The sequence below is a fragment of the Pan troglodytes genome, chromosome 9 (genome assembly GCF_028858775.2).
Source record: "Pan troglodytes isolate AG18354 chromosome 9, NHGRI_mPanTro3-v2.0_pri, whole genome shotgun sequence".
In the NCBI taxonomy this organism is placed as follows: Eukaryota; Metazoa; Chordata; class Mammalia; order Primates; family Hominidae; genus Pan; species Pan troglodytes.
Window position 1 is genome coordinate 26,373,164 of NC_072407.2, and position 26,804 is coordinate 26,399,967.

The 26,804-nt window shown below is 38.6% G+C and overlaps 1 protein-coding gene across 2 annotated transcripts in view; it reads left to right on the forward strand.

Moving 5' to 3' along the window:
* Positions 1-388: 388 nt before the first annotated feature.
* The window catches only part of SLC17A6 (solute carrier family 17 member 6), a 41,622-nt gene continuing 15,206 nt past the window's right edge, over positions 389-26,804 (forward strand). Inside the window, exons 1-6 of one of the 2 annotated variants that reach the window (XM_003312961.6) lie at positions 389-1,243; positions 4,036-4,288; positions 5,760-5,878; positions 21,927-22,041; positions 23,408-23,495; positions 25,251-25,337. In XM_003312961.6, the coding sequence (XP_003313009.1) occupies positions 1,158-1,243; positions 4,036-4,288; positions 5,760-5,878; positions 21,927-22,041; positions 23,408-23,495; positions 25,251-25,337 (748 nt within the window). In that variant the 5' untranslated portion in view covers positions 389-1,157. The remainder of the gene's footprint in view (positions 1,244-4,035; positions 4,289-5,759; positions 5,879-21,926; positions 22,042-23,407; positions 23,496-25,250; positions 25,338-26,804) is intronic. The other variant, XM_009460084.5, reaches the window with a different exon arrangement.

A 26,804-nucleotide genomic window follows, 5' to 3' on the forward strand; every position in this document is an offset into this window, starting at 1 on the left:
AAACACATGAACAATGTAATTATGTATTTTGTGTGCACATATTTTATATTCAAGGGAGCCTAGGTGTCTTGGAACACCACAAGCATAAGTTAAATATGTTGAAATCTTTCTTCCCTGCAATACTGGCATCAGCGTGCTGGACAAAACGTAGCAAACTAGAAGTAACTTGTCAATTTTTAATAAAGTTGTCTTCCCTAGCAGAGCTAAATGCACCATTCTCCCTGCAAACTCTGGAGATGATGACATCTTCCCAATGGTTTCCATAGCATCCGTTCCTGAAGAGCCCCAGTATGGTCCTTGGTCAGGGCGATCCGCCCAGCTCCCCTAGAAAGTTGGCAACCTAGCTAGCCAAAAGGAGAGTCCCCTATTCCTGAAACTTACTCTGTCCGTGGTGCTGAAACACTGTACCGAGACCCGCCCAGACGGGCGCTGTCAGCCGCTGAAAAAAAAATCTTCCCCGAGGCTGCCCAAATCAGAACTGTGTATCTTTTATTTACTCACGTCCTCAAAGAGCAGCAAGCCTTCTCCATCTTAATTTGACTCTACCGCAGAGCAGACTTACGCTGGCGTGATGGGAGGAGATCATGGGCAGAGAGGGAAAACTAATAGCAGCATTGCTCACCTGAGACCTGAGATGCTCCCATGAGTTTTGAATATGCTCTGCTCCTTACAGCAAAGACACCATTTTTAAAAGTACCATTCTTTTGACTTTGCTGTTCCCAAGGCTTCTGTGATATTCCGGCCCCTCCGTTTAAAAGCCAGCAGATTTGAGAGCAATAAGTCTTCAAAACCGGGAATTTACATTGTTTTTCAGCTGACCGACTTCCAGGAAAAGGACTCAACCGCATCTACCCAAATACCATGGCACTGCTTGCGCTCTTTGCCACCGGATCCTCCCCTTCCAATGAGACTTTCTGATTGTGTCTACCAACTCTCCTATTAGGAAACCCGTGGGTTGCATGCAGCTATTCTGTTGTATTCTCATTCTCACTCTCCCTCCCTTCTCTCACTCTCTTGCTGGAGGCAAGCCACTACCATTCTGCTGAGAAGGAAAAGCCCGCAACTACTTTAAGAGATTAAGACAATATGCGCAATCCTCGCCTTTCCTAGCAATCACTATTTAAATCTGGCAAGAACTGACAACAGTCTTTGCAAGAATGGAATCCGTAAAACAAAGGATTTTGGCCCCAGGAAAAGAGGGGCTAAAGAATTTTGCTGGAAAATCACTCGGCCAGATCTACAGGTAAGACAAAGCAAACACTTGCTTACCTGGGGCTCAGCATGAAAAAATCTGCAGGGCCGTTTCCGTAAACCCTGGTGGCTCAGAAAGATTGTAATATGATCGGAAAGTCTTTTTGTTGCCCATTGCTTGGAGCGGGGGTGCTCTGGAAACCTGCTTATTAATGCAGGAATGTTGCACTAAATGAACCTGTCTGGTGTGTGTGTGTGTGTTTGATTTTTGCTTTGGTGCCTGCAGAGTTTTTATCCTTTACTACACAGGATTTATCTTCTTTACAGTTAAGAAATGGCCAGCCCCTGCTCAAACAGCGTTTCTTTTGGTGCTTATAGATACCCCGAATTAAATTCCTTTGATGCAGACAAATGAATATAAAACACAACCATCTAAAAAAATTAACCAAGAAATTCCAAAGAGTAATGGTTTATATATATATGATTATATATATATATATATATATATATATATATATGTTAGAGAGAGAGAGAAAGAGAGAGAGAGGTCTCAGCTTCAAAAGCACAGTAGAGAATCCCCTAGTGAAATATGTCTTCTGTATTGAATGAAGAATCAAAATATATCAATAATTGATAGTTGAAGCAATTCCTTTCTCTGAGCCTGAAACAATGTATATGCATTTTTAATTATTTTCATCTCCTAGAGTCTATTTCTTGCATAAGAAATGTCAATGCCTGGAAGAACAGCCATAAATATAACAAGCAACATTACTTTGAAAGTCCTAGAAATGATTTAATTATTTAATCCTCCTGTAGTCACTATACTAATTATGCTGTAATTTGCAAAACTTTAAATCATTTCAAGTATGTTATATGGATACAGCTTTTCTTAATAATTAGAGCAAAATCAAGACGACAGGGCAGACATAAAAGGAAAAAGAATTACAAAGGAGCACTAATTTTAATATTTGGGAAATTGAAGTCTCTGTAAATGCATGAGAAATGTAAAGAAAATGATCAAACCACTCCCAGATTTTCCAAATCTCTTCAGGTTTGGCGGGCTTCATGTAGGCACGATTATGCACCTATGCGGCAGTAGATACCGCAAGGGCCCTGCAGTCCCACAGCTACCATGGAAAGGGATGTTCTTTCCCAGTACAACTGCCATCCGGTGCAGAGTTCAACTTCGTATATTTGAGCACAAGAAGCAAATGCAGGAAATGAAAAAAAAAATCGCATTGGCTGAATTTTTTTCTCCCAGTAAAAATAAATTACAATGTTTTCTAACATTATGATCGGACTTTAAGAATAAACATTAACCTAGCCACAAATACCTTTATGACTTATTCTCCAGGTGCTACTTTATAGAATTCGGAAGCCTGACATTTTTCTTCGGGTGGCCTCAAACTTCTTGACAGCAGTATTCCAAGCTATGCATATTTGAAATTAGTTTAAAAATTTCACTTGCTTTACCCGTGTGTGTGAAAACAATTGGGTGTGCACATAGCACTTAAAACAGCACAGGTGAAAAGCAATTACATGGTAGATTGGAAAAAATATCTGCAAATTGTAAACGGAAAGGCTCTTTGTTTAAATATCGAAAGTATCAATCGCAAGGGGCTACGTACAGAGATGTTACCTTATACATTCCTTTTGTTTGTTTGTTGTTAATAGAAATTTCATGAATATGTTGTAGACTAGAACACTACCACCTTTTAGTAAAACCATTCCTTTTCTCTGCGTTCCCCTTTTCATTTGTCCCTTCTCCCAAGGACCAAAGACAAAAATGAATTGATGGTTGAAATCTTATGAAACACTATGCAAAAACAAATATTTAAGTGAGATCTTCCCCTTTGATGTGGAATATCTTACAAAAGTTGATTTGGGGAGCCTTTGTATATCTGGGAGTCGCATTTTGCGTCTTGGGAAATGGACCCTTGACATTTTTCGGTGTTTGTAAGAGAGATAGTAATGACGCAAGATTGTGAATAATTAATTATTCATGTTCTGGCAGTAGGAAGCTTAGGTGTCGGCCATATGCTGTGGAGCCCTTTGTCTCCAACTCGAGTAATAAGGAAAAAAAAAAAAATAGTAAGAAGTGTAACAGGGGAGTAAGCATTGAACTAGAGCCCTGGGGCGGGATGAAGGGGAAGGAGAGTGCACGACACTCTCGGCGAGAGCTCTCAGGCCTTCTCCTCACGCACAGGCACTAGCCTAGAGAGGCCTTAGTCCAGGGGGTGCTCCAGGCTCAGCTCAGGGAGTGGATTGGGGGGCGGAATACCAGCATCGTCAACCTGGAAAGCTTCAACTTGCTAGAAACGGAAAAGGCAGCGCGGGTGGAAAAGGCTCTCTCGTTGGGCCCGCCTGCAGCGGAGCAGCTCTCTGGTGCTGTGTTGCAGGAGGACACCGCGGTAGTCAGGGTAAAGCCCTGCTGGGCGCGTGTAGGAGTGGGAGGCGCCTACTCAGGTGCAGAAGAGGCGCTGGTAACCCCTGCCCTCACAAAATGCAGACCCTGCAGGTCCTGCAAGAAAGTTAGGCCCAAGCGGCCTGTGTATCTGAATCAGAGCGCCCAGGGGTGGATCCCGAGATGGGGACTCGCTACCTTAGGCCTAAAGGTGTTAAAGTTGAAGAGACGCCGCCGCCGCGGCCAAGGGCACCTGCAGAATGTGAGAGAGCCTGGGAGGTCTTGCAGCTTGGTGTCACCCCACCACCCTAATCCCCGAGGGTGGGGGGAGGTCGACGGCCCTCCTCCCAACCCCGACGGGTCCTGAAAAATGGAAATGGGTCAGCATCGGGGGTACCTAAGCCGCCAAGTCCTTGACTCGCCCCTGCTCTGCCGCGCAGGGTGCTGGAGAAGAAGCAAGACACCGGGGAGACAATCGAGCTGACGGAGGATGGGAAGCCCCTAGAGGTGCCCGAGAGGAAGGCGCCGCTGTGCGACTGCACGTGCTTCGGCCTGCCCCGCCGCTACATTATCGCCATCATGAGTGGCCTGGGCTTCTGCATCTCCTTCGGTATCCGCTGCAACCTGGGCGTGGCCATTGTGGACATGGTCAACAACAGCACCATCCACCGCGGGGGCAAGGTCATCAAGGAGGTGGGCAAAGTCTGGCCGCCCTGGCTCCTGCCCTTCGGCCATGCGGCCTCGCAAAACCACATCTCCTGTTTGAGCCCCGTTCCCCCCCTCCCACTGAGAGGAAGGTTTGGGTGCTCCCTAAGCTCCTGTCTGGCTCTGCCGTTCTAGAATGGACCCCAGTAGTGTTATCAGTTCCCTTTTCGCTCTGCTGTCTGGGCCTTCCCTTCCTCATCTGCAAAGTGGAAAAGAGGGTCTAGCTCACCAGGTTTTGTGAACTGTGACTTAATACAAGACGTTGGTGACTAGCAATGTCCACTAAGTCTAAATAGAAGTGTGTTTGTTTTACTTGGATGAATAGTGTAGCATATTAATTATAGTTTTCCCAGGACTTCATTCAGTCCCCGCCAAAACATTCTTAATATTCACAATGACACAAACTGGAAAACAAAATCAGCTGTGTTCATATCAGCAGGTTCAGCTGAGTGGTCTTTCGGAAGGTTTACCTCCCCCAGGAGGAGCCACAACGTAAGAGGGTCCCAGGGTAGCAGGGAGTCGCGCCCAGAGAGGGGAGGGTCACGTCAAGGTCACAGAACCCCTGGGTCCAGACTTCCTTCTTAGAAACCCCAGTGCCGTAAACCAGACTAAGCAGGAGTTGAGTGGAGAAACTGGGGAAGACTCTTGGAATCCGGGAGACCTTGCAAAATCCTCTGGGTGTCAAAATATTATTTAAAGGGGAAAAAGGGTCCCCAGTTCTCAGGGGGAAAAGCGCGCTCCCACCTTTCGGATGTAAATATTGAGCCCCAGTTTACCTTGAGGTTCCCCTCGGGGAGTCACCCAGGCTACTCAGGGCGGAATTAGACCTCCCTTCAGAAATACCCCTGCCCCGTATTTATTAAAACCCCTGAGCAATGACTCCCTCTCCTTTTACTCCTCCCAATTCACCGACTGCTCCAAACTCTTCAGGCCCATATCCGTCCCCATTTGTGGGGATACCCTTTCTCTTAGCCACTAAGAGCCCTGCACCTTTCACCCTTCGCTACCCACCTTCCTTCCTCAGAATTTCCCTATTTAAGTCTCCAGGGTTGGAAGTCACTACACTACTGTGTCTGCATTGGCCGGATTCGTTAAGTGGACCCCTGCCAGGCGTCTCCACATCTGGCTAACAAATCTCTTCATGGGGAGTTCGAATTTCCAAGACGGGGTCCCTCTAGATTCCTCCTTCATTCAGATGATTCGATCTGCCTGACAGTAGTCGGGGAGCAAAGCCAGTGCGCCTGGCCTCACTATTAATCACAAGACATTTTGTTAATGAGCAAGGTTTTTTCGTTGCAAGAGGCAATTTTGTTAGGAAACGAAAATGAAGCCACTCTTATCCCCAGAATGCATGAAGCGCCCAAGCCTTGGGGGCTTTTTGGCTTGTGAACCACTGAAAGTGAGCCTTTGGCACTGACTCTACTCTTTCCCTTCACACTTTTTTCCTACCCCTCCATAGAAAGCCAAATTCAACTGGGACCCGGAAACCGTGGGGATGATCCACGGTTCCTTCTTTTGGGGCTACATCATCACTCAGATTCCGGGAGGCTACATCGCGTCTCGGCTGGCAGCCAACAGGTAATGCACCAGGCGGGACTGGGGCTCGGGGCGTGGTGTTTGTTTCCTCCGAAGGGGCAGCAGAAGCTGGAGCAGAGACAACAGCCCAGAGGGGTTTGAGGACTCCCGGGCGAAGTCTTCTAGTCCCTTGACACACCCTCTCAGGGCTGGAGCTGCTGGTGACTCCTTCCTGAATTAGTCGCCTAAACGAATGTAGGCTCTCTGGGACCAGCGCACGCGGCCTCCTTCCCTCTGCTGTGGCTGAACTTGCTTTTGGCGAAATAATCGACGTGCTGTATGGCCTGACAGGAGCTGAGGGCAGACCGGGAGCAGGCAGAGCAGGGACAATGCGCCTGAGTGCACAAAGGGGTGGAGAACGGCAGATGCTGCGCTCTCTCCTGCACTCCCCGCAGGCGCCCAGGCTCCCCGAGGGTCTGACCTCCTGGCAAGGCGCCTCGAAGACCTGGCCCCGTCCCCCGCCCAGTTGGTGCTCTGGGTATGAAGTATTTGTTTCTAGGGGGGCAGGCACCAGCGATGCGATTTCACCTGTTAATGAGCTGCGTAGGGGCGGGCGTTGGGGGAGCCCTCAGCGGCTTTCAGGGGCCTCCTGCCTTGCTGCGGTGTCCACAACCAAGGTCCTAGCGCCAGTTCCCAGAAGCGCCACCAACGGCACCTGCAGAGACACCCCTAAAGCATAAGACCTAAGGACCGATGGGGTGGGGGTGTCGAGGGGCACGCTTGGCCACCAGAAGGTGAGGGGCAGCTTCCTTTGCTTCACTGTGTGTACATTGATAAGCAAAACTAAATGCTCTTCACGTCTGAATTGTTGAACCCACACAGAACACATGCACCAGCTCTTTCTGGTCTTTCTGCTTAGATACCGCAAATAAAGACTTCCAGTCTTTACTGTACCTAAAACTTCATTCCTCTTCCTACACCCAAAACTCACATTTTAAAGGAAGAGGACTAGAAGTTGGCACCTCCCTAATAGTGGTCATGTGCAACCTGGCCCTTTGTAACCTGGGCACACCTCATCTCTCAGGCCCCATACTGCAGCTTTTGTCAATTACTATCCCTTTCACTAGCGGTGTCATTTCTGCCCAAGGCTTCTCAGAGTCCTCAGGGCCTGGGGAGGAATTCTTGGAAATTTATTTTACGCTTAAGGATCCCTAGAGTGAGGGTTTTGGGGCAGTGCTTTAAAATGTCAAGAGGAGGGTGCCATACATTAGGAATAATGCCTTTCGAGTATCGTCTTTACTTGAAATACGGATGGCTGACACTAAGAGCAAGTAGTAGACAAACAGTCCCTTTAAAAAAATCAATTTATTGTGTATATGTACCACATTTTATTTATCCATTCATCTGCTGATGGACACTTGATGAAACTCATTAACTATGTAGAGAACCCCTTTTTATGGATGGGATAAATCAAACAAAACATTGATATTAGGCAAAAATTAAAGACATTTTGTCAAATATTATTGATTATGAGCATGTTACATTTTTGGTTTTTAGATCCCCAATATATATAGTCTTCACTCATTTTTTTCCCTAAAAAGTATTTCCTAAATTAAAACAAAGTTTTCAGAAAGATACCCTAAACATACATGCATGGAATGTTTTCACTGCAGGAGAAAAAAAAAATCCAACAATTCACCAAAAAACAAAAATGATACAAGATCTCAATATGATGTCAAATGAAAATATAATGGTGGTGACTTTAAGGGTTTTTTTCAGAGTCAAAATATTCACCTTGTCAAATATTAAAATGCTAACATTTTCCTGCCGGGAAAAAACACCAGGGATGCTCCAGCTTTTCCTCTTTGTAACACTAGGAAGTCAGTAAACGGGTTTTTCCGATTATTTAAATAAAAAAAAAAAAGCAAACTCATTACTATCTGTGTCATGTTTAGCAATGAAAAGAGTGATGCTGACTCAGGTTCTAATTTATCTGGTAGATTTTACTCAAAAGATTTTTTTTTTTTTTTTTTTTGAGATGTATTCTCACTCCGTCACCAGGCTGAAGTGCAGTGGCACGAACTGGGCTCACTGCAGCCTCCACCTCCTGGGTTCAAGTGATTCTCCTGCCTCAGCCTCCCGAGTAGTGGGACTACAGGCGTGAACCACCACCCCCAGCTAATTTTTTTATAGAAAAAAATTTTAATTTCTGGAATTCCTATTTGGATCCAAATTAATCTTACCTTTAAATGGGTATTCAAGGAAGAGGCCTTAATATTTTCATATATGATATGTTATGTTCTATGATACTGAGAAAATTAAATTAAAAATGTATTGTAAAATATCATGAACCTATAGAAAACTATAGAGATCAACTACCTTATCTTGCCTGAAGATTCTGACATTTTGCTTCATTTTGATATTAGGCAAAAATTAAAGACATTGCAAAATGCAGTTGAAGCCTTGTGTGAAAATGGTTTTTAAACATGTATAACATTTTCTTTTCAGATTATAACAATATTGCACATTAGTAAGAAAAAAATTATAAAAATGATAAAAATTTAATCATCCTGATACCCCTATTATTAACATGGTGAATGTCCAACTAGTACTACAAATGCTACATAGAATTTTACCTTAGAAGACTTTTAATAAACACAAAATCAGAGATTTTTACAAGTTGTTTGAAAGACGTATATTTCCTATTATGATCTCTTTTTCAAAAACAGTAAAGACAAAACAGCAAAGCCAATCTTCCACTTATGAGCATCATGTACCCATTCAAATAAGCTTCTCTATATTGATCACTTAAGAGTAGAATGAGATTTCCTTTGCATGTGATATTGGGGACAGATTCCTTTCCCTCTAGGTGTAAAAGAGTCTCACTTTGGAAAGTTTTGCCACCACTGTTGTGGTGGAACTGAGGAAGATAAACTGAGGTGTGTGGAGACAGCCACTCAAGAGAGAAGGGCTCCTGGCTACATCTCTTGGCAAATTTCTCAATGAAAAACAAAGAGCAATTATTTGGCTTCTTCAGTTTATTGATTAAGCAAAGACAGCCCCACTCTTGGTCACAATGCAGACTCCTGGTTCTTATACTACTCAGATTCTAAGTATATTTACTTTCCTGATCATTGAGAGGAGGAGTTGGAAGAGTCAGGAGGGGAGTAAACCCAGTCTCAGAGGAAGGATGGCTCTTGCATCACTTTTTCCTTTGTCTTCCCTTAAAGAGCTATTGCACATTATGGGCTGGAGAATTTAGTCACCTCCAGGAAAGGCCTTAGGGTAGGGGGTCAAAGGAAAATTCCTTACAAAATCTTTAATGTTTTAAGATGAGAACATATTAATATGGTAATAAAAAAATGTGGGGGGCAAATTATTTTTGTCTTTAAATAATACAGGACATCGGCTTATAGTAATCCAGATATTTACAAATATGAAATTCCTAAGCACTGGTTTTACCCTGCATTTAAATTGCTGTGAAGAACCCGGACACGTGTTTAATGGCATAAATAGCATATATATATATAATATATGAAATATATAAATATATAAAATATATAAATATACTTTTTTTTGCAAAAGGCATAACCATAGAAGGTCAGATACAGCAAAGGGAGTTTGATGAACATTATATGTTTAATGTATAGCACTGTATCACAAAACTGTTTTGCCTTTATTTAGGTGGTGATATTATTTAAACTCTATTTAATATTTTTAATACCCTGCTCCTGTCCTCTTGATTTCTCAACGCTGCTTTATTTTTTTACATGGCACTTATCACCACCTGTCATATCAATATTTTACTTATTTATCTGTTTGTCTAATGGTAGTTTTGCCCATGTTGTTGTTTTTTTCATTGCTATATTACTAGTATCTCAGAGAGTACCTGACTCATGATAAATACTCGTTAAATAAATAAAATAAATATCAGAACAAGGTGTTTGGGGATTAAAAAAAAAGCAGTAAGATTTAGGCTCTAAAGCCAAACTGTAGGTTCAGGCTCTTGAATGTGTTACTTAGTAACTGAATGATATAAAATGTGATTTATCACCTTTACACCTTAGTTTGTATTTCTGTAAAGGAGGGCTAATCAAAGTACCTACCTCATGTGGGTCGTAACAGCTAAATATATGTAAAGTTTTCTGAAGTGCCTGGAACTAGGTAATTGCTTGCTGTTATTATTTAGTATTAATGAAATCTTAACTTTCGGGGAAAAAAAGGAAGGAATAAAACCTCTGTGACTATTCAGCTTATTTTTGTATGAATTTACCTGAAGCATTAATAATGCAAATCGTTTATTTCTAGTGTGATAAAAAATGCCTTTTTTCATGAGTCATATTTCTACCTTTAAAATTATTTTCCCATGTACGTTATTCAAATTGAAATTATTGTTCACTAAAAATTCCGTAAATTTTATTTGAAGGCCTTTAAAGAGCTGTTTTAAAAATATTTTTAGCCAAGTGTATAGAGTGCTAATGATTCAGTACATCCAATCTTTGAATTCTAGCCAAGCATAAATTCACTTAGAGAAATCCATTTTAGCTTGAGGTTAGACTTCTCTATTCAGTTATAGTTTATTTTCCCCTACCGTAATCCTTTATTTTTGTGTTTTCAAGTATTTCTTGAATTTCTAACTTGACTTTTTCTAAAGAAAAAATACTTCTTTATTTGAATAGGACACTTAGGATCACACTTGGTTGTAGCATATAGTGAACCCCACAACAGGAAGAACCCACATTATTGCTGGACAGAGCTCACCTAATCCAACCCCCTCATTTTACAGAGCAGGAAATGAAACAGAGAATTGAGGGAGTAGTGATTTATCTGAGGTCACAAAGGGATTGTGATTAGAACTCACGTGTCTGATGATACATGACCGCAAGGTACCTTTACAATGAAATTTAACATGTCTCTCTGATACTATATGCTTCATTGCAAAGTTTGCTTTCAGCAGTAGGCTGAGCCATCTGCTCTCTGAATGAGTGATTACAATCTATCATGCCCCAAATCCAGGGAAGAATTTCATGAATTAGCGAGAGAAGCCTTTAGCGGGCCCAAGGGATCCTTAGATTTTATTTTGGCAGGAGAATCATACTGATTTTTTTTTGTGTGTGTGTGTACTGGCTCCCAAGCTATTTGGTGACAACATAGCTGATTCTGCCCTTTTCTCCGCAAAAGGCAAACTCCACACTTGATAATGAATAAGATGAAGAATCTGATATTCTATAACAGAGAACATGGTATTTATAACTTTTTCTGCCACGCAGACACTTTGTCAGTTTGGGCTCTTAGAACTAAAATTGCAGAGATTTGAACATGACTGGGTGTAGATTAGACTTTTGTCTGCAGAAATGAAGGGATTTATCCTTGGGGTTTTGACTGATGCAACTCAATTTACATGCTGTATAAAATAGAAAGTAATTTATACTTAAAAGTGAGCAAACCCAAAAGCATGGCTTTAAAATTTACTAGTGTACATTTGTATTTATAAAAATAAATTTTAATATACTTTAGGTAAATATTCTGGCTGGTATAATTATGAAACATCTCTTGTTAGAATAATTTTCAAAAGGAGAAGAAGACATTTTAAACATAATATCTTCATGTGTTGAGCCAAGAAAGGAGCAATTTTACTGGTGCTGTTCTGTCTTTTTTCTTCAGAGAGATGCAACAGTAAAGATGTGCTTTTATTTATTTGTTGGAATAAGCATTGGAAATGAATTCCTAAGCACCATCATCAAACACACACGCACACACAAACACACACATGCACACACACACACACGCTATTGGTCTGTCTATCTATGTAATATTTTTTCCTCTCTACTTACCTATCCATTGCAACCTCCATTGCAAGAAGGAGTTCCTCAATCCTTCCAGTGAGAAATATTTGTGAATTCCTTATGTGTGAGAAAATAATTTAGACTATGAACATAAATCCTGCTGAAAGGGACCACCATCCTGTTCCAGTGGAAATGCTTTATAAGCACCCAGTCTTTTAAGGCCAGAGGTGACTTTTTCTATCTCGTGCATCTAGCTGCCAATCAAACATCTAGCTGCCTTCCTATTGTGGGCCCCATAGGTTAGGTATCTGGGGTAAGTCAGGAGAAGCCTGCATTTTTCTGACAAAAGAAAATACCCTTTACCATAAGATGAATAGATGGATTGAGGAGGGAGGGGTCTCCAAGGGCTTACATGTACTTTGCTGATATGAGTTTCTCTAGCTCTCTTTTTATTCTCCAATCCCTTACCCCTTACTAGCTCTGGCTTTTCCCGCTGCTGCAGCATTCTGCTACTGCAGTGCAGAGGCAGCTTCTGGAGGGGAGAGACATGATTTGAGGAAGGAGAGAGTCATGTGGGCAGCTGGTAGAGTGATGCTCCTACTGCCATATGCTACCACTGGGACTGTCTCATCTCTCTGTCGTGAGTGATGAAGTCATTTTTACAACTTAATGATGTATCAAGGGACTCAGAGGGTTGGCTCATGCCTGTGTATTCCCTGTTTAATATGGGAGTGGGGGCATCAGATGTGACAAAGGGAGGCATCCAAGCCCTGATTTGATTAGATTAAATAGATTAAACAGCCTGAGTCAGTCTACTGCAGACCCTCCAGGAAAGAATTAGTTCCACACCTGAGGTGAGGAACACTAGTCTCCTGTTAAGTGACAATCCACTGCCCAAATGGAAGTGGATTGATTGATTTAGGGAAAATGAACATCATCTGTAGAAGTGACAAGTCACCAGTGCTCCTTTCACCTTTTCTGGGCAAATCATTTTGGGGTGGGCTTGATACTCGAGGGTGTTTGTGGCTGTGGGTCATAGAAAATATGACTAGGAATTTCAAAGCGAACTCATTATGGGCCATATTGAATGCTAATCATCAGGCAGTTTGTGATACAGGTTTTCAGCAGCTGCATTTGCCTTTCCAAACATTTCTGTGTCATGATTACTATTATACCTCTTGATTTTGGCAATCTCTATAGTGGTATAGAGCTTCCTGCCATTTAAGAACATCAATGTGCATAAATAATGACACATGATTATTTCATACTGTAAAAGAAGGGAAAGTGTATGTGTGTGTGACAAGTAGAAGAAAAACAGAAATCAGGCTTTAACCTGATAATAATCAGCAAATTTATTTGAGAATGTTATTTGCTGCAGAGGAAATCACAAAAAAAAACCCAACAATTTTAAGTGGTTTTCAAATGGTTTATTATTTTGAAAACATCTTTAATAAGCAAGTGGCCCTTATTTTATTTCACAGAGACTGTAATACTGTTCTTTGAAAAATTAAGAACACCCATCAGTTTCTATGTCTTTTCTTAAGAAATAATAAAATTGTTATTTTACACATTAGTTTGCACATTTCTTTCCTTTTTTTCCCCAGCCCAATTACTGATGGCCTATCTCTGACTTATATTCACACTATAATTGGGTTTTAAATCTAACACCTTAGGTGCCAATTATAAGGAGAAAGATCTTAAGTGAAATGAAATACCAGACTGCTTGAGATTCATCTTACTATTTAGAACTTCAATTTCAGCTATATATATGTGTGACTTCTTTATTTCTTCTGAGAAAGCCATGTTTTACTGAGTTTACTGTTAAAAATCGTGTAATTTGCTAGAGTATTTCATTGATAGTTTGTTTTCATATATAATGATAAAAATATACTGCCTGATATTATATAAAACTTACTTTTACAATTTAAAAAATCAAAAAATAAATATTTAATTTTACAAAATGTATTTATTTCTAGAAAATGCTTTTTCTAGAGTGGAAAGAGAATATATAAATTATATTATAAAATCATCTTCATAATTGCCTTTGTTTTACATTTCGGGAGGCAGGTGAAATTAGAATTGAATCAAATAATAAGTATATATATCACAAAACTTGTAATGTACATTATCTTTATCCCGCACATGACTCTATAAGGCAGGCTTCTTTCTTTTATTATTATTTTAGATTCAAGGGATACATGTACAGGCTTGTCATGTGGATAGATTGTGTAATAGTGAGGTTTAGGCTTCTAGGGTACCCATCACCTAAATAGATAATTATGCCTAAGAGATAATTTTTCCATCCTCACCACCACCCCAAGCACTCTCACACTCTTCTCTTTTGGAGTCCCCAGTGCCTATTACTTCTGCGTTTATGACCATGAAGGCAGGCATACTGATACTTCTTTTACTCATGAGAAAACTGAATACAGAATCGTTTTCCCAGATACACTAGATGGTATGAGGCAGAGCTGGGTTATAGACCCCAGGATGTCTGATTTCAAATTATATCATTCCTCACTAAACACATTTCTCTTATTAAATATTTTTACTGTGTGTTTTCTTTAAAAACATTGTATTTTACAGCTTCTTAAAAAATCACTATATTATTCAGTGCTGGGCTAGGTAAATAGGAAAGAACTAGCCTGTGGAACAATTTTGAGAATTGATTTACTTGGGTGTTTTTCATTGCTAGACAAGTCTTTTGATCAGAGAATAACTTTAAAACGTTTTAATGATGAACATCATTTTCAGGGCAGTAGAGCTGTGAAACCCAATTATAAGTGTCAAAGTTAAGAGTAATCCTAGGGATAATAAAACTCACATGAACATTAAATGTTTCTTGTTATATACTCTATTTCCTTCTGTCTGCTAATATACAGAAAATATATTTAATGCTTCCGTCTTCTAGCATCAGACCAAACAAAAATGATGAAACAAGCATAATATAATATATATAACTATATTAAGTATTAATGAATGGTGAGGTTCTTTAAGAGGACACCTTATCGCCTCTGAAGCATTATTTCCTAATTTAATTTTGAAAGCAGAGCTTCAGAGACAGTGGTTTCAGAGGCTGATGAGGATCTAGTGATGAACAGGCAGTAACAGGCAATGTGATGGCTGCTAGTTTCAGGGGATTCCAGTGTTCTTTGCAAGATGCAAGAATGAGGCCACACTGGGTCATGTACTTGAACTCAGCAACTATCTCAAGTGAGGATTTATCTACAGGAGTACTCTAAATTATAGCCCATAGCTGTCAACCTACAGTTATTCTATGAAAATAACTCAGCTTCCTAGAATTGATAGGATGCCCAGAACAGCAGTCTGTCCCTATTAAAAGCTAGAGAAGAAATAAATGATCAACTGCTTGAAATAAATATTCATAGAAGAAAGATCTGTTATCACCTACATATACCTCAAAAGAGGAAGTTATAATTACCCTCAGTTGAGAGTCTTTGCACAAAAAGAATTGGATGCTCATTCCTGAGAATATGCCATATGAAAAGCATTGTGCTAGCACCATGGAATTTAAAGAAGTGGAGAACTGGACCCAATTCTCCAAGAGAAAAAATAATGGGAGGGCTTGGGGAACGTACAACTTCATGAGTTAAGTCTTACAAAGGTGATCTACAGTAGTTTAGCAATATCTGAGAGAGGAGACTAGTTGAAAAAGAGGTGTGTTTTTGAGGGTGGGGGCATGGGTGAGTATTGAAGGATAAAGTGGAAGGACACTGAGACAGTTATTGATTTAAAAAAGACTGTGAATTTTCTTTTCTGGTCATTTCCCATGAGATACTTTAGATGGACTACTGAGGCACAGACTAAGAGGCTGATGCATTTCAATCAATTCTGTATGAATTCAGAATGGGAGATAAAATTCCCATTACATGTCTTCTGCACTTAATGAAAGCTGCTAGAATTTCAGCCTGATATGGAACAACCATGTGTTCACGGGCACAGAATTAACACTATTTAATGAGTGCAAAATCATTCTGGAGAAAAAGATGCGAAATAATCATTCTTTGAAAAGTCTATTAAAGATTAGGAAATTTCTGTATAATAATGGCTAACCTTGACAAGCCATTTATTATGGACCATACAGTGTCCCCTTTCATAATTGATTTATTTAATCTTCTTGATACTTTTTTGAAGTATGGAAACATTTCCATTATACACAAGAAATGAGGCTAAGAGAATTTAAGTTATGACAACTTGCCCAAAGTCATACTTAGCAAGAAATTGGAATTTTAATTTGGATTTTCACAGTGTAACCAAAACAAAACAAAACAAAACAGAAAAAACCTCTCATTCTTAACTAATACTATATCATACTATTTATATGTCTACAAGAAACAGACTGAGAAATGAGGCTAAAAGAATTTAAGTAATGACAACTTTCTCAAAGTCTTACTTAGCAAGAAATTGGAGTTGGAATTTGGATTTTCACAGTGTAATAAAAAAAGAAACTCATCTTTTTAACTAATACTGTATCATGCTATTTAAATGTCCCCAAGAAAAATATGGCAGCTGCTCAGTCAATTTGGTCAATAAGAATGGTCAAAAGCAGAACAGAGAACTTCATTTTCACTTTTGATCTAACAATCTAATATCCATTTGTGTTTTTTAAAGGACATCTTCCATTTTAGCAATGTTTCTATTCTACCCTTGCCTCTACCCTCTATAACAAAATGTAAGCCCTTTGTTTCCACTACGTCCAACTTTGTCTAGCTTTGTTTTTTCTAGGTCTGGGTCTTCACCTCATATCTGCCCCTTTTGTGATGTGCTGAGGGAATATCTGGCATGGTACTGCTAAACCAATGATTCCCAAAGCAGGACAAGAAATACTAGAATAACCTGGGAACTGGTTAGAAATGCAAATTCTCAGGCCCCAAACACATCTACTGACTCAGAAACTCTAACACCTAGCAATCTGTATTTTAACAAGGCCTAGGTTTGTATCATGCATGTGAAAGTCTAGAAACTACTGTGCTAAACAATTTATATTTTTTTACTTCTTTTTTTTTGAGACAGAGTTTTGCTCTTGTTGCCCAGGCTGGAGTGCAGTGGCATGATCTCAGCTCACCACAACCTCTGCCTCCCGGGTTCAAGTGATTCTCCTGCCTCAGCCTCCTGAGTAGCTGAGATTACAGGTGCCCACCGCCACACGCAGCTAATTTTTGTGTTTTTAGTACAGATGGGATTTCACCATGTTGGTCGGGCTGGTCTTGAACTCCTGACTTCAGGCGATCCACCCACCTCGGCCCCCAAAAATGCTGGGATTACAGGCGTGAGCCACTGCGCCCGGCAATTTTATACTCTTAAAATTCTTTTTCATATTCAGTTCCACTACTTCTTTCATTTCTTTTTGAAACTTATACTTTGTTTAAGAAAATACAAAACTTTCATGAATGAGCCTCTCCATTTAACTACTTACTTCAAAACATAGGAGAGATGGGGTAGAATTCTGCTTCCACTTCCCACTGTTACTGCCATCCATCTTTCAATAAAATTTTCATCTTTCAAAGTTTATGTTATTTTATATATTGCTGTTGGCATTGTTAATACCAGTACTCATTCTGCTGCTATTACAGTAAGTAGATCTTAGTGGTTAGATATCCAGGATCTACAACAGATAAGTAATGTAAACCATAGTTCTCTACTTACTATCTATATGATGTTGGCAAGTTATTTTTACTCATTCGGACATGGTTACACCGTCTGTGAAGTAAAGATGGCAGTAAGAGCTTTCTAATATTGTTGTTCAGTAAAAATGAGAACCTAGAAGTGATATCCACACTAACAATTCAATAACAATTGACAATTACTGTCTCTACCTGACTGGCTCATAGTTATGAATTTATTGTCATATGTCAAGCATCAGACTAAGTCCTTTAGGTACGCAATTCTATTTAGCCTAACAGTAATCCTAAGAGATACAACACATTAGTATTATTATCATGCAAGTTCCAACATTCTTTAAATGCTTAGAGTGTGCCAGCCATTCTTCTGGTTGTTTTACTTCAAATAACTCATAGGTTCTGTCAATATTCCCATTGTTTAGATGAGAAATGAGGAACAGAAAGTTACATAAGGTGCTCAAGGTCACTCAGTAATAAGTGTCAAATGAACTGTGAACCCAGGCAGTCTGGCTCAAGAATCCATGCTCTGAACCATTACCTAGTGATGTCGTTTTTAAAGACAAGGAAGCAGAAGTTTAGGGAAGTTAAACAACGTACTAGTTACATAATTATTAAGTGACAAAGCTGGGGTCCTACAAAAATTACTGTAGCATTATATCAGCCTTTCCCCCCACTCTCTTCTACCATTAGTGACTTTGACCCCTTGCTCCTCTGCAAGCCATCATCCTGGCTGAACTTAGGTGGTTGTTAACCACCTCCTGCTTCCTGGCTTTTAGACCCCTCTCTCCTCAATCCCACTAAGCTTCACACTTACCTCACTTTAGGGGTATAATTGTCACCCTCTGAAGTCACCCCAAACTCAATAATCTCCAAGATGTCACAGACTGATGGATTTCACCCTTCACCTTCTTGGACTATCTAACACTTCCTCAAAGCCTCCTCATCCAGCATCCCACTCTAGATGTTCTTCCTTCTCCTAAGAACCTGAGCCACTATGTTCAGCCATTTTCAATACTTCCTTAGTTTCTGGTACAGAAGGTAACCTCTTCCATTTGTGAAGCTTTGCTGAGCCATTCCTTGTTTTTGTAAAGTCTTTCTTCTTTTTTATATTAATCTTTGAAAGTTTCCCTACCAAAGGTTTGTGACTTGGTCAACTCAGCTGAGATGAATGTTTTCCTCTGTTGTTTTCTATCTGTACTTCTGTTGTGGCCTTTGGCACACATTGTCTCTGGACTACTGGTCTCTCCCTCTCCTACTACACTGAGGTCCATCCTCTTCTTTTTCTAAGTGCCTGCTGACATCATGTGAATGAAAGAGCACAGATTTTCATGTCAGAGAGCCCCGGATTTAAATCTGAGCTTTACTACTTGCTTTTTTTCTTGGCCACACTTTGTTTCAATTGCCTTATTTATAAAATGAGAGGAAAGTGTAACAACTCAGAGAGTTGTTGTGAGAATTAAATGAGTCAATACAAATGGAGAAATTACAGTAAATGACCTATAACTCTTACCTTCTCTTCCACACAATACTCTCCTGTGAATATAGTCTCACAGATGTTTGAAGTGTAAATGCATGAATGAATATTGAATGGGGAGGCTGCTTCAATTTTGGCTGTGTGGCAAGACAAGGTGTAAAGGCTTTCCATTTAGGGCAAGAATTTTGATAATCAGAATTTTAATTACTTAGATATTAATTAGGATAACAATTATATAAAATTAAATAAGAAGATGAGATTTGTAAAGTTTGATGGATTCTTAACTAGTTACAGGGAATTCAATGGATTTTGAGATGAAGCGCCCACTAATAATGAAAAAAAGGATAGATAAAGAAATTAAGAGACCAGGCATGGTGGCTCACACCTCTAATCTCAGCACTTTTGAAAGCTGAAGAGGGTGGATCACTTGAGGTCAGGAGTTCAAGACCAGCCTTGTCAACCTGGCAAAACCCAGTGTATACTAAAAATACAAAAAATTAGCCAGGCATGTTGGCGTGGGCCTGTACTCCAAGCTACTCAGGAGGCTGAGGCATAGGAATTGCTTGAACCCAGGAGGCAGAAGTTACAGTGAGCAAAGATAGTGCCACGGCACTCCAGCCTGGGTGACAGAGTAAGACCATGTAGAAATTAAGGAACTTAAAATTAAAACCACTTCAATTATGCCATGATATTGTATAATTAGAAACATTATTCAGAGTAAGAATGAAAAGTAAACATTAAAAGTAATCTTTTGGCATTTTATTTCAGAAATAATAGTGTGATATCAAGTGGCTTTGTGAAGATTATCATTTAAATTTACAGTTTGAATGCTGAAGTATATTACTAACTACCTAGTATATGCATAATCAGGTATAAATCCTAGTGGCAAAACTCATTGGGTTTTAAATAAAGCAGAACTATATCTGAAACAGGTTTCCTCTACTTAAAACTAGTTAACCACCTGAACTAGTGATTTTACTTATCTTAGGTTTAGTTTCTCCATCTATAACATTGGTATATGTTTTAATGGATATATGGTATAATGAATAATACCCACGTCGCTGGGTTGTTAGGTGCTTGTGGCGTTTATGGCATGTGAAGCGTTAATATGGTATCTAGCAAGTCGAATAAGCACTCATTAAATTTAGCTCTGACTATAGTGTACATTCAACAAATACTTCATACTTGATTCAGCTTTACTAAGGGGGCAATTTTTCTCGCAGGGAACATTTGACAATTACTGAAGACATTTTTGGTTGCCATAACTTAGAGGAGGGGTGTGTGCTACTGGCATCTAGTGAATAAATGCCAGAGATGGTGCTAATTGTCATACAGTACACAGGACAGCATTCCACAACAAACGGTTATCTACGCCCAAATTTCAATCATGAAGAGGTTAAGAAACTAAGCTAAAGAATGGGTAATATTCATCTCTCACCAGCTTATCACGAGACAATCGTATTTACAAACCCTTCAAAAAGGGAGAGACAGTGATGATAGAATGTTACATTCACAGAAAATAAAATTTATGCATCGTACCTCTAAAACAATTATAATAAAATAAGACACACATATTAGCTAAACCTGGATAAAAGTTTTTCCTCAAACCTTAGCATGCAAAATTATCTTTGGCTTAAAACAAAAGGACATCTATTTTGGGCAAACAGCACAGAGGAAGAATGGAGCAGAATATTCACTTCATGAGTGATCATTTATCTCAGTGGAGAGAAGCCACTAAGGGAAGGTGGATACAGGCTACATATATTTTTACACAAAATTATTTGACCAGTATATAATCAATAGAAAAAGTTTTAATTCACTGCCGTTTGGGATGTCATTTCTCACCTTTCTCTAGCAGATTAATAATAATCATAGAGGGTCCTTTTCAGAAATCCAGGTCTTTAACAGTAACATTTAAAAGTGCCCACAAGAAAGATTAGAGCTTCTATGAGGCAACCAACATTGACTGAATTTAAGGCTCATGTTTGACTTGATAAAATTTGCCTAAAATATATAGATTAGCTCATTGGAGTTAGCACGTCCCAAAACATCTTTGCAAGGGAATAGTTATAAAGTAACCGAGCTAAAGGAATACTTTTCTTACTTGGTATAAACATTATAGAAGTGTTTGTTTGTTTGTTTGTTTTTTGAGACAGAATCTCACACTGTTGCCCGCCAGGATGCAATGGTGCGATCTTGGCTCACTGCAACCTCTGCCTCCCGGGTTCACGCAATTCTCCTGCCTCAGCCTCCTGAGTAGCTGGGATTACAGGCGCACACCACCACAACCAGCTAATTATTTGTATTTTGTGTAGTAGAGATGGGGTTTCACTATGTTGGCCAGACTGGTCTTGAGATCCTGACCTTGTGATCCGCTCGCCTCTGCCTCCCGAAGAATTGCTGGGGTTTACAGGCGTGAGCCACTGCACCCGACCACAAGATTTTTTTTTTCTTTTTTTAACGAAGGAATGGAATTTTTACTTGTAGATGGATAAAAGCTTTAGCATTACGTTTCTAGCATTTTTTTCTTGAATGGTTGTATGTAGGCTGCTCGAGATGTGTCTCAAACAGAAGAAAAAAATGAGAAACCTGAGAGAGATATACTAATTATTTGCATTATTTCGAGAACATGTGCTAAGGGATTTAATCAAGAGACTTCTTGGTTCATTTAAAATACGAGTTCATTTATAAAATTTCTATGTATGTGCAGCTTCTAGGAAAGCTACAAGTAGTTGCATAATGTGACTAATAACTTTATTTATGCATTCATTATTTCCAGTAACTCTTCAGTTATTACCAACTGTGTGTCAGGCACTGTGCTAAGTGTCAAGGATACAATGGATGTGAAAAACAAGCTCTTACCCTTAAGCAGTTTACATTGTAGAATGAAATAGAGTCCAAAACATATATTGATTTATTAAATATTTACAATTTGTAATTAAGTCTATAAAGAAAATACTAGTATAACCAAATGTATTGACTCCTTTTATTTTTTGATGCATCAAATATAGAATTTCTAGATGGCCCATGTATATATTTACAATGGCTAGCCTGTCAAGTGCAGAACATATATTAGAAAAAACAATCTACCTTAAAATTATTGGCAATTTTTTTATTACTTTAAATGTTTAACTTCTCCCGAGAAATTTAGATATGTATATATAAGATGCTGAATCATTTAAACAGTGTTCTCATCTCTTCTATTTCAGGGTTTTCGGAGCTGCCATACTTCTTACCTCTACCCTAAATATGCTAATTCCATCAGCAGCCAGAGTGCATTATGGATGTGTCATCTTTGTCAGAATACTGCAGGGACTTGTTGAGGTATGTAACTTCAGGGTGAAGCCTTTTTAAGATTGGCATTTGGTTGAGAACCACCAGTTTATCTTTGTCTTTATCTGTAAATAAATATATTGTATTAGGTTGCATCTAAATAGAGTTAAAATAAAAAATGAAACACTGGAAATGTTAGACAGTCAGATATTTTGTCCATAAATGATATGAAACTATGAATGTCACTGCTTATCTCCTTCTCTCTAGAATTGAGTGGGATTAAAGAAATATTTTAATGCCTATTTGACTTTAAAAAAACAGGGACTTTTGTTAATGTGTCATGACAAGAATTTTAGAGTTTGTCCTTTGCTGGTGGTAACCATGAATTAATATCTTGGGAGTTTTATACTAAGTAAGTTCCTGATGGCCTTGAATCACGATATGAGTTTTCACTGAAATAGTTCATCGAATGCATTTTTGAGGCATCCAATTCTAATGATCAACTCTTGCTCCATCAGCCTGCAGACTTTGAAATAATTCCACTTAAAAACTCGAGTTCGGCTTACCAATTTCCCCTTCTCTTTCCATGGAGTATAATGGAAATAGATAAATAATGTAAAATATTAAGGCACTAAAAAAAAAAAAAACCCTTTCTCATACTATGCAGTCATAAAAAGGAATGAGATCATGTCATTTACAGAGACACAGATGGAGATGGAAGCCATTATCCTCAACAAAGTAATGTAGGAACAGAAAACCAAACACTGCATGTTGTCATTTATAAATGGGAGCTGAACAATGAGAACACATGGACACAGGGAGGGGAACGACACACACTGCAGCCTATTGGGGAAGGGCAGTGTAGGGAGAGCATTAGGGAAAAGAGCTAATGAATGCTGGGCTTAATACGTAGGTGATGGGTTGATAGGTCCAGTAAACCACCATGGCACACATTTACCTATGTGACAAACCTGCATATCCTGCACATGTACCCCAGAACTTAAAAAAATAATAATAATAAAAAACGAAACCAAAAAACCCGCTCTCCTTCCCCCCCCAAAAAAAAGATAGGTTCAAAATAATAGAAAAAGACTAATAATTTTAAAGGTCTTAAATTTTAGACACTGCTTTCAGGAAGTGTGAGCTCCAAGGATCTAAACTTCACTTTTCTCTGTATAGATATTTATATTTGGAATTTACTGAATTTAATGCCCTACAAAATGATCTCGCAAATTTTTTCAAACTGTTCAGAATTGCAGATAAATTGATTAATATACAGTCTTTTCTTTTACCTTAATCAGAAAAAAAGAAAATTGAGGTGGAAGGAAGTCTGAAGGGCAGGGAGGATTTGTACAGGATACTAAAAAGACTCTTGATCCTAAATGGTGACAGTGATGAGTATCTTCCCCCATCACAGGGTGTGACCTACCCAGCATGTCATGGGATATGGAGCAAATGGGCCCCACCTCTAGAGAGGAGTAGACTGGCAACCACCTCCTTTTGTGGTGAGTACTGTGTGCAGATGCAGCTATGGTGGCTAAAAGTTTAGGAACAACTTGAATAAGAATTGAAAATTTGGTAAACTCACCTGTAAAACCATCTGGGTTTTGTATGAACATCTGTGAGTGGTAAGGTTTTTGACCACCATTTCCATTTCTTTAGTTTTATTGTTTTGCTTAAATCTTCTATTTATTCTTGTGTTTGTATTTTTCTAGGAATTGATCCATTTCATCTAGGATTTCAAATATATTCATGGGTGGTTTTTATAATACTCTTATACTGCAGTCCATTTTTTTGAGAACCTCAGTATTTTTATTATACCTAGACACAAAGATATAAAAATACAAATTTTAAACACATTTACAGAGATAAAAACATAATTAGACTATGTATTTATTTTTACAAATAAATATTAAATTTACTTTGAACTCTGCCTGGGGTTAATATCTAACAGTTTCTCAGAATTTATATTTAATACAGCTATATGTTTGAATTATAGTGAATAAAATGCCTATAGAAAATAACTATTATAATTTAAATTAATTAAATTAATGTGATCTTTAAGTATTCTCCTAAGCACTGTTGCTATAATTTCCCATTCATTGGAACTTTTATTTTTGGGATCAAAACTGACCTTACTACTATTTTGGGAAATAGAATTAATGAACATGTATTAAAGCTTCAATCCCAGCTTTTGAAGTGTAGAGCTCTTTCTGCTAATCTGAAGCTACTTTTGTTCGTTGCTAACTTTTAAAACATTTTAAGACAATCAGTTTAATTTAAGGTCATTTTGTGCCTTCAGAATGCACGTTTTACTCTTTCTACCAGAGCAGTAAGGCAAGAGAGCAATTCCCTTTCCAAATCAGATATTAGAACTGCTGTAAATAATGCTAGTAATAGGAAATTAAGGCTGCTGTGATTTTGCTGTATACTTAAGCCATAAGGTTAACAGTATTATTGCCTGTAGCATTTGAATTTACATGCATTTGGGTCTAAATCACAGGGCATAAATATTGCCATTTCTGTCTAGATGTCTAAGACCTTTTTTTTTTTTTTTTTTACAATTGCCTTTAATAACCCACTATGTAAAATTCAAAGAGATATAAATTAGGTGATATTCACTAGAAAAGCTAATGAATGCTACCTATTATCATGAGAATTGTCAGTATGTTTTAAACTATTTTATGGGACAGCAAAGAAAACAAATTTGCCATAGGGAAAAAACGTGATAACTTACCTTGATGACACCTTCTGGCCATGCTTTGAGAACCGAAGCAATATGCCTTCAATCATGGATACTAACAAAGAGACCGCTGGCAGAGAAAAAAAATTAAAATGAAGTCAGTAAAAGCTACACAAACCTGAAACTGCACGAATTTGCTACAAGGAGATACATGCTTGAGGTGGCAAGAATAGATTTTAGGTGTCTGGTTAGTATTGCCATACTCTGTCCCAAGTACAGCACACAGACATGCAGGACACATGCCAATCAGCATGCCAGTCAGCATGTCTCCATTATTATTTTTAAATCTCTGTTGTGTCTTGGGTAGGAGGTAGGTGTTATCCACTTGTGTAATCCCGTGTTCCTGTGTACGTATGTAGACATATATGTGTTTGGTGATGGAGGGTATGTGCATGGGTGTGAGGCCCATGTACCTGAGTGTTCCAGCGTCTGTGTGAATCAACAAAGGAATGTGAGATGATATCAATAATTCCTACTGATTTCACTCACCTATCTCCCATTCTTCCTTACACTTTAGGTTCCTATGCCGGTGCTGTGATTGCAATGCCTTTAGCTGGCATTCTTGTGCAGTACACTGGCTGGTCTTCAGTGTTTTATGTCTACGGTATGTTATATTTCTATGCAATAGAGTTAAAGGAAATGTGCATAGGCTAAAAGAAAATGGTTGCAGACAATGAGATCAATCACTAAATACATTTATATGTTTACTTACTTATTTTCTTCTCTTAAGAATCCTTCCATTGTATTCTGAGAGGATTAGGAAAATATTTCATCTCTGTTATTTTTCTTAGATTGCTATTTCTTGTTTTAAAAAGCAACCACATTGCTGACAGGAACTTTGTCATTTAGTAAATCTATGTCCTTCATTATGAAAAAATATTAAATTAGCTCTTGATTAAAAGCTGATGAAGAGAAAAGAGTTAGGCAGCAGTCACCTCCCTTTGCTATTGCCTTTTGGTCATTTTCCTAATTCTGCCTCTTCAAGATTGAATAGGGATGGAAAGCTGAAAGGGGGTGGTGGTGCTAAAGTGACTGTTCAATTCCTTAATGAAATATCAGCAGTTAGCTGCTGTAGCAGCATATCTCAGTCCTCCAGAATTAAAGGCAATTAAGCCTTCACATTGAAATAAAATATGTAATCCTAAGTCTAAAACACTCTTGATATTCACTTTGTAACTATTTCAAAATATCCCTACAGTCTTTCTGTCTAAGAGGCACTTTTTAATGATGAGGAAAGGAAAAATAAAGGAAAGCTGGATCCCAACTGATATTGTCACTGATTAATATCATCTTTGGACATTGCCATGAGAATCTGAAATATTAATGAAGTCATGTGGTAGAACAGTATCTGGCTGCTTCTAAATTTGCCCTAATTCATTCCCATTTTGAAATGTTCTCATCAGAACAAATTATTATGCTTGTAGAAGGTTATTAAATGTCACTTATCATAGGGACTCTTTTTGTGGTTCAAAAGCCATGGATGGGTTTTTGGATCCATGAATGCCCTAAATTGCAAGTCATATAGGTATTCGTGAACATTTTTTTTTCTTAGGGAGATTTTTTAAAAATCAGATTTTAATTTATACTCTTCATTACATTTTCAAAGGAGTGCATAATTCAACAAAGTTTAAAAGCACTTGTTTTATAGGATGTATTGTACAAGTTGGTATGGCTATCCAATTAAATACTATGTTTTGTGTCTTTGTCCATTACTTAATTGAAGATATGTGACCTTAAAGTAAGAATACAAATTTAAACAAGGCACTCATAAACAACCAATATCATTATTTCAAGTTATATCTCATTTGATATTTATCATTGAATGATACAAAAAGTAAACAGATAATCTGAAAATACCATATCATAGTACTTTCTTACTTGCTGTATGTAACAATAATTTGGTCTGGAGTCACACATTCAGTTTTTGCATTTTAAAGATTAAAGAGATAAGATCAGTATAGTGGCGTAAGTTAAAAAAGATAATACATATAAAGTAATTAGCAGCATATCTGGCACTTTAGGTGAATTCTGTTAGTGGTAATGATAATTATTATAAAATTACAATATCTCT